The sequence below is a fragment of the Onychostoma macrolepis genome, chromosome 04 (assembly GCF_012432095.1).
Source record: "Onychostoma macrolepis isolate SWU-2019 chromosome 04, ASM1243209v1, whole genome shotgun sequence".
NCBI classification, from domain to species: Eukaryota; Metazoa; Chordata; class Actinopteri; order Cypriniformes; family Cyprinidae; genus Onychostoma; species Onychostoma macrolepis.
Genome location: NC_081158.1, coordinates 19,026,705 through 19,045,126, shown reverse-complemented (window position 1 = coordinate 19,045,126; position 18,422 = coordinate 19,026,705). Strand labels below are relative to the sequence as shown.

Sequence of the window (18,422 nt, the reverse complement as noted above, 5' to 3'; positions counted from 1 at the left end):
TATTTTGAATGGATTTTTCTTTCACGTCAGTTGCTGGACTTCATCTTTGAACTGCAGAATAAAACAGGGTGCTACTCGTTTGTTTAGCTCTACTAGCAGGACCAGGCCCTCAATTAGGTAGTTCTGGGTGGCATTACTTATTAATCATCATTCTTTTGTGTCTGAAGCAACCATTATGGTTGTTCTACATTTTTTTCTTCACTCGGTTATCGTTTTATTCTTTTTTCTGTTTGTATTTGTTCCTTACTTATTTGTTCAGACATGCACTTTGGAGGTAACTCAGCTTCCCTGCATTCTATGTGGGCTTTGGTCTCTGTGGTCACCAAATGTTGTTGTTTGCAGGTCTTCAGTATTGTAGACATTTGTCTAAAATTTAGTTATTGTCTGCAAGCTACATTTGTTATCATGTACCAAGAACTTTTGACTTTGTTATTTTCTGCCACTGGTTAATGTTTACACAGTAGTATTTTTATGGCATTGTTTCCAGGATCCCCATTGTTTTGATGTTCTTAGTTTGATGTTTTATGTTAGCTGTAACTCAAACTAGTTGCCTTTTTAGTTGAGGATCTGTACAGGTCATTAGTACCTCATGCTAACTGCTCCCTTTCTCTACATATCTGTAAGGCTTACTTCCCAGAAACATAAAAAGCATCTCCATATAAAAAAAGGTGGAGGAGGTTTCAGACTGCTACAGATTTCTAGAACACAAGCAGCAAGGTGTCATCTTTCTGAACACACTCCCTCAGATTCATTAAGTACACCTGGATCAGACTACGCTAGAAGTATTTATAGCCAGGTTTCACTGTATAGAGCAGAACTTAATCACTGCAATTCGGACCTTCCTCAAATGAGACTGAACAGAGGGATTATAAAGTGAGAAGAGAAGAGCTGATGAGAGCAGAAGGAAAGTAGTGGTTCTGGAGAATTATGGGAAATAAAGACAAGTGGAGAAAAGGGAAAGGCAGACATAAATAGGGTTGATCTAATACATCATGGCAATATGATGCCAAAATCAGAATCTGAATCAATCCAAAAAATGTTTAACTGAGAATTTCAATTTTAACTCACAAACAAGAAAAGAGACAAAATGAGAAGAGAAGAGAACAGAAGAGAAGAGATCATGTTGTCCCTAAGGAAGCAAAGAAGACCGAATAAGGCAGGAGATCAGAGCCAAGTGATGGGGACAGGACTACAAAAGAACGGAGGGATGAGAGGGAGGAGTTCGCAGAGGTTGGTGGCTTCTCTCTGATCCTTCGTTCTGCGCTTTTGAGGGTGCGAGCTTCTAATGAGCTCGTCTTCTCCTTTTCTCATAATCTGCTGCACGCTTTATCATACACATCAAACACGTACGCACACACCTCTGGCAGCGGTCCTGAGAGGCGAGGGAGCATTGTTCTTTAATCTTTCCTTCTGTTTACCGCTGCTCCTCCGTCCCGGAGGTTAAACCATCATTTTACCCACATTGTCAGTCTCACGCCACAGCCCATGAGATAAAAATTAAATGAGGAAAGAAAGATGGCAAAATGTGTAGAGCCAAATAAAGGAAGATGAGACAAAGAGAAAGAAACAAGGACATTTAAAAAATAACACAGTTTACAAAATTTAAAGTGTGTGATTTCTGCACTTCTAGCACAGAATTGCAAAATCGTATTACAGTATTTAAAGAACTATACAATCTACAGCTGCCTTTAATGCAATGTAAGTCGTTTTGGATAAAAGCATCTGCTAAATGTATTAATGTACATTTCTGTACATTATTCATTCATTTCTGCAGGCAAAGGGGCTAGAAAATTTGATAAAATTAATTTGGTTAGTGTGTACTATTGTGATAATTCTTCAAAAATTCTCCTCTTCACTAAAACAAATCGTCGGTTGTCCTCTCACTCGCATTTACGCATGTTCGTCCATCATTATTTTTCACTAAATGCTTTGTATGTTTATAAATATACAAATAACTGCACCTTTCATTCAGACTAATAGTCTATTAACATTGCTGATTTCTTGATGACATGTAATTGCATTATGGACTGTTAACGTATTATATTCATGATGGAGAAAGAGGAAAAAAAAGTTACTGAGAAAAAAATGCTCAGAATTAAAAAACGTTTCCTCTCAAGGCAAAATCATGCAACTCTCACATATACTGTTGTGTGCAAGTGTTCACACACAGTCCTCCTCTCTGTACACTCAGGATGACAAATGTCTTTCGAAATAAACCATAAACACAAGCAATAAATAAAAAAAATGTCATTCATGTGAAATTTGCCATCAATCACAATATGTTGCTGTCTCTATGTGTGTGTATTGAGGAGAGAAAGAGTTGTACGAGATGGTCGAGTGTGCTCTGCGATGTGATTATCTCTTCACACAACTGAACCCAGAAAAAAAGAGAGAGAGCAAAAAATAAAAAAGAAAGAAAAAAAATATGTGAAAAGAGCTAACGTCAAGTTTAAAAACGAGGGAGGCAAAAAATGGATTTTGACTGTATAAACTCAAAAGAGAGTCTTAATTTGCGCCTGGTGGTGAATCAGGAAACTCATTATATCTGTCATATTAACAAAGGAATAAACAGGCATTTCTCTGAAGAAAGAAAGCCATGACAGTCACATACACTGAGACAGAAGAGGAAAAAGAGTGCGAGGGAGAGGGGGAGAGGCAGAGAGAATAAATAACAAACGTCAAAACATATTATTCTTTGAGAGTGGGGGATGAATTGAATCCTACATTGTACTTTACACAACACTTTATTTTTAGCACCTGCAGAGCAAAACAAATGAGGTGATTATTAAAAAAAAATGTAAAAGACCTCTCTTTTATCAGGAAGACACTGACCTAACACAAAAAAAATCATGTTGAGAATATGGCCCGTAAATGTAGAACAATGACAGGAGATGTTTACATGCAAATGTAAACATTTTTTTTTTTCCTTTTTTTTTTTTCCTGGTTTAAAATTATTAATTATTGTATGTTTTACTTCATGCTTTCCACGAGAAATATACCAAACAAGTTTGCTCTCATATGTCTCCAAAAAACAACCCAGACAGAAGTTGACTCCGTTTTCAAACCGGCAAATCCATATTACAGTCACATCCGTTTCAGTGCTGTACCACGGATCCAGCCCGGGCCCGGTTTCAGTGGGCGGGAACTACTGTCGCAGAGCAGATCCGAAACGAGCGCGTGTTCAGAACAGAAGACGTCAAAGATATTTGCTTAGATCAAAGCAATAAATTCTATTTTGAAGTAAATTAAAATAGAAAACCATTATTTTAAAATGTAATACTTCTAAATATTACAGTTTTTTTCTGTATTTTTAATCAAATAAATGCTGGCTTGATTAGCATTTTGCGGAAAGAGTAAAAAAAATGTGTTGTAATATACTGTTTCAATATCTTAGAGAAACCAATTTAAGTGGAAGGATATAGTTTTTTTTTTAAACAATGCTTACACACAACATTCTGGTCCACACTCATACCAGATGGTGGCGGTAATGCACCAAAAAGTTGTTTGCCAACCGCCAATAAACCTTAATAGAAGAAGAAGACGTCAAGACGATCGAGGCAGACGGACTGTACGCTGTTAAAACTTCACCAAGGTATGTCACACCGTGTTATCACACTGTTCTACTACCAAATTAATTTCTTATTATGTTGTGTACTCGATAACTTAAAGGTTTGGTGTTTTTATTGCTCCTTAGATCGGTGTTGGACCGGCGAACACTTAGGCCTATGTTATCAGAGGACTTGCTAACATGAAGAAAACGGTCCAGAGGTCTGTAATTATACGTAATTAACAAATTTTAACTTAATTACTTAATTTAAACTTTAGTAATTTTGACTGCTTCCATTAAAATTTAATGTTTAAGATTGCTGCCTGTCATGGTGGGCTAGCAGTGTTAATGTTTAAGCGCTAACCCTCGAGGCTGCATGCATTTATTTGATCAAAAATAAAATTAAAAAAGTAATATTGTGAAATATCATTTGAATATATTTTAAAATGTAATTTATTCCTGTGAATTTTCAGCATCATTACTGCAGTCTTCAGTGCACGATCGTTAAGAAATCATTCTAACATGCTGATTTAGTGCTGGATTTATATTGGTGCTCAGTTATCAGTAATGATTCTTCTTATTATTATTATTAGATGTAAAAAAACAAACAAAAAAAAACTGTTTTTGCTGCTTAACATTTTCTGGAAACATTATGATTCTTTGATGAATAGATTGGTTGAAATATATATTTTTGCTTCATTATAAATGTTTTTACTTTTATCAATTTAATGCCTATTTGCTAAATAAAAACAGTCATTTCTATTAAATAACACACACCAAACATGTGAATGGTTGTATATCATGGTGTCTGCATATATTAAGGAGCATAACTGTTTTTCAACTGATAATAATCAGAAATGTTTCTTGAGCAGCAAATAATAATATTAGAATGATTTCTGAAGGATCATGTGACACTGAAGACTGGAGTAATGATGCTGAAAATACAGCTTTGATCACAGGAATAAATTACGTTTTACAATATATTCATAAAAAACATTTTAACTGATAATTACTTTTAAAATTGTAATTAAAATATAATTTATTTCTGTGATGGCAAAGCTGAATAAATAAATGCTTTTCTTTTTAACTTTTTATTTATCAATAAATCCTGAAAAAACTATCACAGATTCCCCAAAAATTAAGCAGCACAATTTCCAACATCGATAACAACGGAGTATCAAATTAGTATATTATAATGATTTCTGAACGAGTAATGATGCTGAAGATTCAGCTTTGATCGCAGAAATAAATTATATTTTGAAGTATATTAAAATAGAAAACCATTATTTTATTTAATTTCATTATTTTTAATACTTCACAATATTTTATTTATTTATTTTTTCTGTATTTTTGATCAAATAAATGCTGGCTTGATGAGCATAAGAGACTTATTTCAAGAACATTAAAAACAGTAATGTGTCCAAACTTTTGACGAGCCCAGTCCCCTTGAATAAGCAGGCAGAACGCTTTCAGGCACACTGAATGATAGAAACAGAGGGGCATTGAGGAGATATACATGGTATGGTTTTTATTTATAAAATCTTTGCCAAAATATGCTTTTATTTCTGTTAACGGTATGCTCCATGTTAATTGGGTAAATGAACTGAGAAATTGTCCAGCAACACTATATAACGATCTGTTTCAATTTCAGGTTCCACCTGAGAGCCAGGACTGTCAAATAGTAAGGTGAGTCCATTTTTTTTTTTTTTTTTTTTTAGTTTTCAGTGGAGTTTGAGTTATTCAAGCTATTTGAATGCCACAATTTATAATTGAGTATTGATAATAATAAGTGCCTGATAATGTTACAACTTGTGCTGTTCAAAACATACTGTTTGTTTGAATTTTTGAATTGCAGCTTTCTGGAGAAATGCTCCTTCAAATAACTTCACACTCATCCTGAACAATATACCTGTTATAACAGTCATAGTCCTCTAGCAATGCTATAGTCTGTGTGTCATTTGGGTACAAACCCTTTTTCATCTCAAGTCGGTGATTAAAGGAAGTGTGTATGACACTGATGTCCCATGCACTAATTTCCACAGTGGAGCATGTTAATAAACTGTGACTCTTATGTGTAAGGCTTAAACATTGCCTTCCTTGCTTTGTAATACTAAATGAAACAAATACATTCATAACATATCTGTGTAATATGCAATTAGTTGTGTATTTTTTCATATATAAAACAGGTGGCACAGGTTCCCCTTGCTTTTCTTCTCTGTTATATCAGTTATTATACTTTGCACCTATGGGCAGCAAGCAGAATGAACATTAACAGAACAAAATTACTCGATTACAGGAAAATTAAAAAATGCTAACCATGGATAACATTTATGATGTGGAAAAGAACTGGAAGTGAAAAACGCTTACTGATGCTCCAGAAGGAAACACGATACATTAAGGGGGTGAAAACTTTTAAACAGAATGAAGGTGTACATTTTTCTTATTTTGCCTAAATATTTTTTTCATTTAGTACTGCCCTTCAGAAGCTACAGAAGATACTTCCCAGACAACAAGCAGTGTCTGCCCAGATCCGGCCCACATTTGGCCTGCATGGATTTCACGCGGGCCAGATGTGGGCCGGATCTGGGCCAACACTATGTTGCTGTCTGGGTTACATGTTTCCCACAAGACAAAATAAGTTAAATTTACCCTGATCTTCAAATTCAAAAAGTTTTCACCCCCTTAATGCATTATTTTTTTCTTCTGGAGCATCAGTGAGCGTTTAAACCTTCTGTAATAGTTGCATATGAGTCCCTCAGTTGTCCTCTGTATGATTTTGAGATCCATCTTTTCACACTGTCACTGCTGGAAAGTGTTCAAATACACAAAAATGTTGGAAAAGCACAGCATTTGTGGGAGCGGAAGGATTTTTCTGAAGAACAGCAGACAGTTTAACTGTTCAGAACAAACAAGGGACTCATGAACCACTATCACTAAACAAAAACACACAGCTGTGGATCATTCAGGGAACAACACAGTATTAAGAATCAAGTGGATGTAAACAACGGGGTCATTTTTATAAATTCAACATTGTTTTCTCTTGTGGACAATATGTAAATGTCTTATCCCTCTTATTTTGGTAAAATAATTAACATTTTGCAGATTCTGCAAGGTGTATGTAAAGTTTTGACCTTATGTGTGTGTTTGTGTATATATGTATGTATGTGTGTGTGTGTGTGTGTGTAATATATTTAATATTAATATTAAAAAGATATTTAATCTTTTTTTTTTTTTAGAGACAACGAAAAGGGGGGAACTGTCTTTAAGCTGTGGAGTCAGATGGAGGGCTCGCATTTACCTCAAAAACGACATTGCAGAAGACTCGAACAACTAGAACCAACTCAAGCACACAATGGTGACACACATTTGTAAGACCTTTCCCTATGACATAAAATTTCCCTGTGGTAATTATTCAGATTCTTCTCATTCTCATTGTGTAGCACTGTTTTAAGCTTAGTGAATATTATGTACAGTAAGCACTACAAGTAGAGACTTATACTACTTGGGGTAGTTTTAAATTAACTTTAATTTTGCTTTTGATGCAAAAATTATCAAAAGAAAAGATGTAGTGTAGTAAAAGATGTTTTGTGTAGTAATCCAATTATTTTAATATGAATATTGTTTTAATAGTGTTCAGGACAGTAATTGTCTATACATCTAAATCAGTTCTTTAAACTTTTTGTTGTCTAAGACCTTGATATTATAAGATATTTAATTATGTATTATGTACATAAGGCCCAGTTCTGGTCCAGATCCGGAAAAAACGGATCCATGCTGGTATTGGCCCGTTGTGCCAAAAGACACCGGCTCAAGTCCGTTATGCGGATCTGGTCCAGAACGTCTGATGGGTCTGGACCAGATCTGGCCCAAATGATTTTTGCTATCTGGGAAACAAACAAACAAAAAACATAACATAAAAAAACCCATATAACATAAAATAACTCCACCATACAGACATGGACGGAATCATCAGCAGGAATGTAAAAAATTTAACTCAAATTAATTCAAATCAATCAATCAATCAATAAATACAACCTCGCTAACTCACTGTGATACATTGATGACATCTCCCCTAAAAAGTCCCATCACTTTATATGATGAACAACAGACTACATTTAAGCTGTTATTCACATATAAACATTGATTAGGTGCTTTCACAAATATATATATATATATATATATATATATATATATATATATATATATATTATTTAATTTTTTCTTCTCATACATTTACAACGGAGATTAATTGGTGTACTGGACAGGTTTCAGGTTTTGCTAAATTACATGACACTTTTTCTAGCCCCTAATATTCTTCTCTTTTTTTGTTCCACAGAACAAAGAAATTCAAACGTGTGCGTTTCCAGCACAACAAACGTGCAACAATTTTTTTTTTTTTTTTTCACCATGCAGTGGTGGAGTACAAACTTCTGCAAAGTAGAGATCAAATTAATGTCAAATTACTGCTGTAAATAATGAATATGCCTGAGGATGTCTTTGCTATTTTTGTTCTCTCTTGTTTTCCAGATGTTTGATTCAATTGTGGGTTCTCTTCAAAAATGTCGCTTTCATTCTTTTGACAAACTAAAAGGCATAAAATGAAATTTGTATAGATACATAATGAAATATGTGGATATTTCAAATGCTAGCTTGGTTTTTCTTCATGAGCATGATCTCATGAAGAACTTCATGAGTTCATGAAGATGAGTACAGAATTTTGTCAGAATTTTCATTTTTGAGTGAACTGCCTTTTTTTACCATAAGCAGTTATTTTAGCCTGGGTGACTCTGAACAGGAGAATGGGCTAGGTTTGCACAATTCATGTTGTCTGTCTGTATCTGCCAAGAGTAGTTATGCCTTTCATAAATCTTCCTGCATCCTACCCCAAACTGACCCAGGATAACAATAATCCCCATCCAAACTGATCCAGGGTCAGATTAACGTCTACCCGCTATGATCTGCTGCTCTAATCTAATAAACCGAAGAGCAAAACTGACCCTGAAAAGGAGAGCAATCCTTCTATAATATGCTTTCTCAAAAGCGCACCATGCTGTTTATTTCCTCATAAGCGCCAATTGAAAAGGTCCCTAATCCAATAGTGTGAAAACTAGAATCTTCTAGAGAGGCACTTTCAGACGTTGCCTCATTCTTTTCAAGTCCAATTAATTTTCTTTCAGCAATAAAGCTCACATCTTCATGGTTGACACTGCAAAGCAGCATCTTACGATTTAATATTTCAGAGATTTCCAAAAGTCCTCACCGCTGCCACTGCTACTCCCCCCTCCTGCAATCAATTTCATGTAACTTTGTAATATTGCAATAATTTAGGCTCTTGAGTTAATGTCTCTTAAAATGTTCTTCTACTATTAGCAATTAAGTATGCAATTAAGAATGTTTACATGATGGAATTCCGGAGTAATGGCAATTTACTTCAGATCCCACTAATTAAAAAGGAGCCCGGAATAACATGATTTTGCTTTATTGATAATTTGATGACTTTCGGCTGATTGTGTTATGACTTAATTTGGCTTTAATCATTTGATATCAGTTTTGGCAGTAACCAAAAGGCTGAATCCAGACAAGCAGTATGCAACTCATTCATTCATTTTTTTTTTTTTTGTCTCCCCTCATCTGCATAATTTCTTTCATCAGCAGCAATGTGTAATTAAAGTGTAATTAAAATTTCCCGAATGAAAGTTTGATCATGAAAAGCTTTGAAGTGGAAGGCAGCTGACCTGTTGTGCACTTGAAGTCACGACCTAAACAATCAAGAGCTGATTCCATCCGTGTACTTATGTGTTTGAGTGTGTAACATAGGTGTCTATGAACCTCTGGCTTTATGCAGTAGTATCATTAGTACTCTACATTCTCAGACTACTAGTACCCTGATTTTAGATACATAATATATTAAATCAACTTTGACAAGATATGTCACTCAAAAAAAAATCCATGTATTGGATGAACTCAATTTAATTGAGAGCAGGATTTCCATTCAATAAATATGTGTAAGCACAACTTATAAAAAAAAACAAATTCATGCAATGAAATGTAATTGAGTTGGGCCAACTCAATTTCATCAAATATAGTTTAAATGAAACTAATATGCATATGAAGTGATTTTTTTTTTTTAAATGTTGTATCCTTGTTGAACTTAAACTAAAACATTTAACTGGAAAATAAATTATTAGGCAGAAATCCTTCTACACTCAAAAGCATGATACATTGGATTTACTTAACTTAAAGCATTAGCCAACTTGGATTTAGTCATAAGATGATTTTTTTACATCCATGGCATGCCCAAAGTAGTTATTTATGTTACTATTAAAACAACTTTAACTAATGTTAGCAGGTCCTCAACCCAAGGACATGGTCTACACTTCACCACAATGGTAACCCCCAAAAACACTAACATACCAGAAGCGGTTTTAAATATAACCATAAAAGAGCATTAAACATTAACAGGTCTCCCAATTTTATCATCTTAATAAAAAAATGCACAAAATAAAATTTTATTTCAACATTTACTCTCCTTTTCCAGCCCTGTGCAAAGCATGATGGGAAGGGGAAATCCACTTCCTAGTTACACATGTCAAATTATTTATGTACTTCTAACTCAAATGAATTAAGTACATTGGTTGTAAAGAATTGTGTTGGATTAACTCCATTTACTTAAAAGTGCAGTAGGAGATCTTGGAAAATGCTAACTTTAGCCTGATAGCACTGGAAGCGAATGTCCCACCCTCCCTGCAATCACCGTCTAAAGCCACGCCCCCTGCACGTACTGTATAGACCTTTTTCTGAACGCTGAAGTCTCCCCCGATTAGAGCGGTGCTTTACATTTCCGGTTTCTAGTCACATTTACATATTTTCAGAGCCGATAATATAATGTGAAACCTATAAAGTCCTTTTAAAAAATCATGTGGCGCCATTGTTTCATCACTTTACAGTGTCGCAATGACCGTCTTTTTGCAGTAAAGGACCAGTCATAGTTCAATGAGTGGTAAAGATGACATGAAGCGACGCGAGGTTAAGCTGCATTGAAAACAGACAAGTGCACATACAGCTCCCGATCGGGGTGAAGTTCATGGGATTTTATACACAGAATGATAAGAGCAAACATTATTTTAACATATATTATCATTTCACACTCAGTATTTTAACTTAAGCGCTGCAAGCCATGTATACAGTGCCTGACAAGACAGATTTTCTGATACGCAAAACAAGTACTTTAAAGGAATTCCTTAGCTTACTGCCATTACTGTGGCAGCCAAAAACAGCACAGCAACCCTCCGCACATTTTTATATGTAGTTATATTGAAAAAGTTTAAATTCAGTCTTCTTTTTTTTTTACCCCGTTTTAACGGATTTCTATGGAGACCGGAACACGAGAGCACCCAAACGGAAGTTAGAATCCATCATGGCACCGCTCATAGGTTATTCAGGAAAAAGGTCTATATATGCTCACAGACCAGAATACCAGAGAAAAATTTACTACAATAGGCTACATCAGCGGTTCTCAGCCCCAACCCCCCCCCCCCCTGGCCATTTCATATGTATCTCTTATCACGTGCAACGCTTGTTCTATTCGACCGTAAGTGCCCTGTGAAGTGGACATCACCGGCATGATTCCAGTTCGAAGCAAGTGTGTATGTTCCATACAAAGGGCATTAAAGTGTGTGAGACGTACATATAAATACTATTTATTAACAGATTATGTCACACTTAACACTTCTCTAGTAAGTTTAGTCTGTGTGTGAAGACGCTGCGCAGCGCAAATCCGTGAATGAATGTTCCGAAGTGAAGTAAACTTCAACGGATTTTCCATGCTCAGGGAGTAACATTAGGGAGCAAAGAACACTGTGTAGGGAGCATGTCAATCAGAACACAGTTCATGCACATAGCTCACTTCTAACGAGCTGGTTATCTTAATCGGGTGTGTTAACTAAGCGAGACATGCAAAATATGCAGAGCGGGGGGTGCAAGGACTGGAATTGGGAACCGCTTGGCTACATCATGTGTCATTCACCTGTGAGAAAACTTTATAGTACTGTTAGTAGAAGTACTGCAATACCAGGAAGGAAGATCAGGTTGTTGATGTTTTTCTGCCATTCTTGCTCTGTCTGCAATAGCGTACGCGAATGCACTGATGATGTATCCTATCTGCACGAACAGGGTGCGCAGAGGTATGCAAATACATACGTTGACAGGCAGGTAGGAAAGCCAGACGGGCTCGGTCCGAGCGTTTTGATTGGACGAACATTTCTTGGTCCTACGCCTTCCACAGAATATATAAATACAGATAAATACATTTAGACCACTTAACTTAATGATTGCTATCGGGATGTGAAGAGACTTTCAACCACCATAACAAAAAATGTTTCTGGAGACAATCACCTATTGCACCTTTAAATCGGCAGTCCATATGTTCCCCTTCAGGAACTCGAGCTGCGTCGAAAACGCTAGGGGAACGCCTTTCAGCAATATCAAGCTCTGAATCATATGTGTAATCAGTCCAATTGATGGCGAGACGTCAGGTGCGGGTGACGTCATGACCAGGAAGCTTAAAAGCACGTGAGGTGCAGCCGGCTTCAGCTTTCTGTCATTCAGCAAAGCTCTCTCTGTGTGTCAGTCACGATCTATGTTCTGTGAGTCATATTTATTGTTGTCCGTCAGTACACAAGCAATACAGTATGTCCAAGGCCAAGAATAAGGGCGAAAGCGGATCACGTTATAGACTGTGTGTTCCTCCCTGCCCACGTTATATTACGAGCGGGGATACACACAGTCTGTGCGTGGTCTGCTTGGGAGTGAAGCACGCAGAGTCGGCTCTCGAGGGAGCCGACTGTCCGCATTGTGAGAGAATGCCGCTGCGTACGCTTCGCTCCCGGAAGGCTCTCTTTGAGGAGGGAGTCTTTGCCAGCGTTCCTCACGGTGCTGGCCCCGCTTCCGCCGAGGCGGAACGGCGGCTGCACTCGTGGGGTTCGCAGCGGGATCTGGTGGAGGAAATGGAGACGGGCGAGTCCCTATCTTCTTCCTCACCTGCCAGATCCACCGCCCGCTCTCTGGGATCGGAAGCCCGTTCTGCGGTTTCTTCCCCCCGGGGAGCGGGCTCGGCGCTTCTCCTATCTTCCTCCGAGGAGGTTGATGTGGAGAGCGTCGAATATTCGCCCCCTCAATCCCCACAGTATGAAGAGCTAGTGGAGGTAGTTACTCGCGCGGTTGCCAAGTTGAACATCGATTGGCCCGCCGAGAAACAGGCTGAATCGCAGAGAAGTAAATTAGATGAACGCTTTCTGCGTACTAAGCCGCTACCTCCGCGCCGGAGCCTGCCTTTTTTTTCCGATCTCCACACCTCGGTGTGGAGATCGTGGAAGAAACCTTTCTCGGCCCGCTTATTCGTCCCCGCCTCTGATTATTATGGTAATGTGGCGGGGCTGAGTGATTGCGGTTACAGAGCGATGCCCCGGGTTGAGCAGACGCTCGCGAGCTATCTGTCTCCTGGCGCGGCATCGTCTCTGAAGGCTCCGGTCTTGCCCTCCAAGCCGCTGCGCACAACATCAACGCTGGTGGGCAAGGGGTACACGGCAGCGGGTCAGGCTGGTGCGTGTCTGCACACTATGTCAGTGTTACAGGCGTATCAAGCCGACCTGCTAAAAGAGCTAGACGAAGGCGAGCAAATAAAATCTGAGGATATGGTAGAACTGAGGAGAACCGCTGATTTAGCTCTCCGCGCCACCAAGGAGACTGCCCGTGCCATCGGGCGGTCCATGGCAGCTCTGGTGGCGGCGGAGGCATTTGTGGTTGACCTTGTCCGATATGAAGGAGAAAGACAAGGTCTTCCTTATGGACGCCCGCTTGCGCCTTCTGGTCTGTTCGGCGACGCCGTCAATTCCGTCGTCGACAGATACCAGGAGGCTCAGAACAGGCGGCGGCGTTTCAGCCGTTTCTCCTCGCCGTTCGATAGCTCTGGGGCTGCTGGGCGGAGCAGCCCCAGCCGTACCAGCTCTTCATACAGAGAGGTTCAGAAGCAGAGCGTCGCCTCTCGTGCTCCCCGCAGCGGGACCGAGGTCGGCGGCGCCTAAGTCGGGGCTTCTAAGGCGAGGCCTGATCTGAGGGTCGTGCTTCAGTCTGGGAAGCCTCCGACGAAGCGGTCCTGACATCCATAAGTCCGGGACTGCTGAGGCGGCCCCTACTGGGAAGAGCGGGGTGCACCGCATTACACGGTGTCCGTCTCTCCTCAGCGCCCTCTGGAGATCATTCTGCCAACCCTGCCAGTGTTCCAGGGCGCAGCGATCTCCAGCGAGTGTCTCTCTCAGTATTTCCCGCCCGGAAACGTAGCGGAGCTGAGAGCCTCGTCACCCCTTCGGGGGTCTCTCGAGCATCTAGTTCGGCCGTCTCCTGCCGGTCCTCCGCTTCAGGGCACCGAGCTAGTAGCTCCAAGCACACCAGAGGCCAGTCTCGAGACTGGTTCCTTAGTAGATTATTTAGCAGCGTGGAAACTACTGCCAAATGTATCTCGTTGGGTCCTGCAGACTGTAGAGAGAGGTTATCGCATTCAGTTCGGCACCCCGCCGCCGCCTTTCAAGGGGGTTTTTCTCACGTTAGTGGGCCCCGAGCAGGCTCTGGTATTAGAACAAGAAGTGAACACTCTCTTGAGGAAGGAGGCCATCGAGGTGGTCCCTCCTCTCGACAGGGAGTCTGGGTTCTACAGCCGGTACTTCATTGTTCCAAAGAAGGATGGGGGGTTGCGTCCGATTTTAGATCTGCGGCTATTGAACCACTCAGTCATGCGTCTGAAGTTCAAAATGCTCACTGTCAAACAGGTCGTGTCTCAGATCAGGTCCGAGGACTGGTTTGTCACGATAGATCTAAAAGATGCATACTTCCATGTCTCCATCCTTCCCAGTCACAGGAAGTTCCTGAGGTTTGCTTTCAGGGGCAAAGCTTACCAATATCGGGTTCTTCCCTTCGGCCTAGCACTCTCACCCCGTACTTTCACGAAGTGTGTGGATGCTGCTCTGGCTCCTCTGCGACTCCAGGGCATCCGCATACTCAATTACATTGACGATTGGTTGATTTTAGCTCAGTCAGAGCAGACAGCGGTTCGACATCGAGATGTCGTTCTCGCTCACATGAAAGAGTTGGGGTTAAGACTAAACGCCAAGAAAAGTGTGCTTTCTCCATCACAGAGGACCACTTATCTGGGTGTGGTATGGGATTCGACCACGATGCAGGCACGTCTGTCTCCTGCTCGGATCGAGTCGATCCTCACTGCAGTCACGAGAGTCAGAGAAGGCCTGTCACTCACTGTCAAGCAGTTTCAGAAGCTGCTGGGTCTGATGGCAGCGGCATCCAACGTGATACCTTTTGGCCTGCTGTACATGAGACCCCTACAGTGGTGGCTCAAGACCAAGGGGTTCTCCCCAAGGGGAAACCCGCTTTGCATGATCAAGGTCACGCGGCGATGCCTACGTGCCTTGGACATGTGGAGGAAACCTTGGTTCTTGTCTCAGGGCCCGGTGCTGGGAGCCCCTTGTCGCCGCGTAACGCTAGCGACAGACGCGTCCCTCACCGGTTGGGGAGCGGTCATGAGTGGCCGCCCTGCCCGCGGTCTGTGGACTGGTCGCCATCTCATGTGGCACATCAACTGCCTAGAGATGCTGGCCGTGTTTCGAGCACTCAAACACTTTCTTCCAGACCTAAGAGATCACCATGTGCTGGTGCGCACCGACAACACAGCGGTGGTCTTTTACATAAACCACCAGGGAGGTCTGCGTTCGCGCCCCTTATACAAGCTGGCGCACCGGATCCTTGTGTGGTCCCAGAACAAGCTTCTCTCGCTGAGAGCAGTTCATATTCCTGGGCATCTCAATATGGGAGCAGACATCCTGTCGAGGCAGGGGCCGAGGCCCGGGGAATGGATGCTTCACCCCGAGGTGATGAAACAGATATGGAGAGTTTTTGGCCAGGCTCAGGTGGATTTGTTCGCGACTCATCAGACATCGCACTGTCCCCTCTGGTTCTCTCTGACTCATCCAGCTCCACTGGGGCTGGATGCTATGGTACAGACTTGGCCGAGGCTTCGTCTGTACGCCTTTCCCCCGATCGCTCTGCTCCCAGGAGTTCTAGAGAGAGTGCGCCGGGATGGGGTCCGTCTATTACTAGTAGCCCCGTTCTGGCCGGGCCGAGTGTGGTTCTCGGACCTGGTTTCTCTCCTCGATGGCTCTCCGTGGGAGATTCCCGTCAGGAGAGATCTCCTCTCACAGGCGGAGGGCATGATACTTCACCCCCGCCCGGAGTTGTGGAAGCTGTGGGTGTGGCCCCTGAGGGGGCACAACTCATAGCCTCTGGTCTCTCAACCGAGGTTGTTGAGACCATCCTCCAATCTAGAGCTCCCTCAACGAGGAAACTGTACGCCCTGAAGTGGAGACTCTTCACTTCGTGGTGTGGAGACCGCCAGCTTGACCCAGTTAACTGCCCGATTGGTACAGTGCTGGAGTTTTTGCAGGCTCATTTCTCCACCGGGTTAACCCACTCCACCCTGAAGGTTTACGTGGCGGCTATAGCGGCCTACCATGCCCCTCTTGGTGGGCAGTCAGTGGAAAGGACCCCTGGTTACACGTTTCCTCCGCGGTGTGATGAGGCTGAGGCCTCAGGTACGATCTCGTGTCCCTCCCTGGGACCTCGCTGTGGTGCTAGACGCTCTCTGTAGGCCTCCCTTTGAGCCTATTGAGGAGATATCAGACCGTCTTCTTACATTAAAGACTGTATTTCTCTTAGCGATATCTTCTCTAAAGAGAGTTGGAGATCTGCAGGCCCTTTCTGTGGCCCCTTCCTATCTCGACTTTGCGCCCGGTCTGGCCAAAGTTTTTCTGTACCCTCGTGTGGGGTATGTCCCTAAGGTCCCCTCTTCTACACCACTGCCTGTCGTACTTCAGGCTTTTTGTCCTCCTCCCTTCAGGGAGCCCGACCAGCAGAGGCTTAACTGTATGTGTCCAGTGCGAGCACTGGACACATATGTCCACAGAGCTGCCCTGTGGAGAAAGGCGGACCAACTGCTTGTTTGTTTTGGTCCCCCTAAGAGAGGTCATCCTGCTTCCAAGCAGACCCTCAGCCTGTGGATAGTTGATGCCATTACTGTTGCCTATGAGTCCTCTGATCTCCCCTCACCATTGGGGGTCAAGGCTCACTCAACGAGAAGTGTGGCGGCCTCTAAGGCCTTTTTGGCAGGTGTGCCTATGCAGGACATCTGCAACGCTGCGGGATGGTCTACACCCCTCACCTTCGTCAGGTTCTATGACCTAAATTTGCGAGCCACTCCAGGCTCCTCTGTTCTTTTGCCATAGCTGTGCTCTTCCACACTAGGCAGGGATTTGCAAGTCTGGCGGCGTGGACATCTCGTTCCCCTAGCGTTTTCGACGCAGCTCGAGTTCCTGAAGGGGAACGTCCCAGGTTACGTATGTAACCATGGTTCCCCGAGGGAACGAGACGCTGCGTCGCAGGGCCATACCTCCGGCATCCCTACTAGAGCTAAGCTTCATTCCTAGAAGCTGAAGCCGGCTGCACCTCACGTGCTTTTAAGCTTCCTGGTCATGACGTCACCCGCACCTGACGTCTCGCCATCAATTGGACTGATTACACATATGATTCAGAGCTTGATATTGCTGAAAGGCGTTCCCCTAGCGTTTTCGACGCAGCGTCTCGTTCCCTCGGGGAACCATGGTTACATACGTAACCTGGGACGTTTTGCCTCTTTGTCGCCATCTCTGTTTGAAAACCTGGAATTGCTACCAATTAAATCTAACGTATTAATGTATCTAACGCGCTACCAATTAAATCTAACATATTAAATCTAACGATCGGTTAGCTCATATCACATATAACCGTTCAAAATATTATTATTGTTATACTTTATCTTCAAATTATTAATGTTAACAACATCAGCATTGCGTGACAATGAGTATAGTGTGTATTAGTGTGTAGATTTCAATTTCTGTACAGTCTAATATCTAATTGTCATACCATTCAAATTTCATGTTAAGAAATTATTTAACCCAAAAGGCAAACTATGATCCCTTCCAAATCTTTAAAATACAAATCTTGTGTAATCCCAGACTATCTGTAATCAGAAGCACATTTAAAACTGGAATATAATTTAATTTCATTCACATGTGTTTCATAAACACATAATCCTTTCTGGATTACAATCCGCCATCAAAATGATAGATTTAATTATTCCAGCTGCTGTGAGAAAAGGCTATAAACGTTCCATCACCTGCAGGATCCTCACATGTGATAGCCTAGTAGCCGGGAAAACTTCTTTATGTCTACAGACGTGACGTAATGATGCAGTGCCACACTCGAATTTCCCGCGGATACCTACCCGTACCACTCAAATTAGAAAACATTATTATGAGCTAACCGTTGTGAATCAGGCTAAAGTAAGGTGATAGTTTTGAACACTGGCTGGTTATGTACTTGCTCAAATATTGATTTCGGATCATTTTTAACCCAAAAAAAGTTACGGACTGCAGCTTTAAGTAAATTGAACAAACATTAAATGTTATTTTTGGCCTAATTAATTGAAACATGTTCTTTCAAAATGAAAATATTTAGTTGAGCCAAAATACAACTATGGGAAACCCATAGCTCAATGGTGTTAAATCAAAATGATTATTATAATTTTTTTTTTTTTAATAAACTGAACATTGTGGTAGAATCATTTGTTTGAGTGTATGTCATAATATAATATAATATGTTATAATATAATACACTCAAAAACAAAACTGTTCAACAAACTTTTACACAAAATTATAATTTTTTCCAACAATATATTTGTTCTATGAATATCCAAGACAAACCTCAGTTTCCAGGC

At 41.2% G+C, this 18,422-nt stretch overlaps 1 protein-coding gene and 1 long non-coding RNA gene across 2 annotated transcripts; both read left to right on the top strand.

The window, feature by feature from the left end:
- The first annotated feature begins 3,482 nt into the window (after positions 1–3,482).
- LOC131539533 (uncharacterized) lies at positions 3,483–7,255 on the top strand. The gene is made up of 4 exons (XR_009270900.1): positions 3,483–3,592; positions 3,695–3,768; positions 5,199–5,233; positions 6,784–7,255. It is a non-coding gene; the product is annotated as an uncharacterized LOC131539533 (long non-coding RNA).
- A 4,982-nt stretch (positions 7,256–12,237) lies between these two features.
- LOC131538519 (uncharacterized) lies at positions 12,238–15,891 on the top strand. The gene is made up of 2 exons (XM_058772386.1): positions 12,238–13,614; positions 13,789–15,891. Exons 1-2 carry the CDS (start codon positions 12,238–12,240, stop codon positions 15,889–15,891), a joined length of 3,480 nt encoding a protein of 1,159 aa, XP_058628369.1.
- Positions 15,892–18,422: the final 2,531 nt, after the last annotated feature.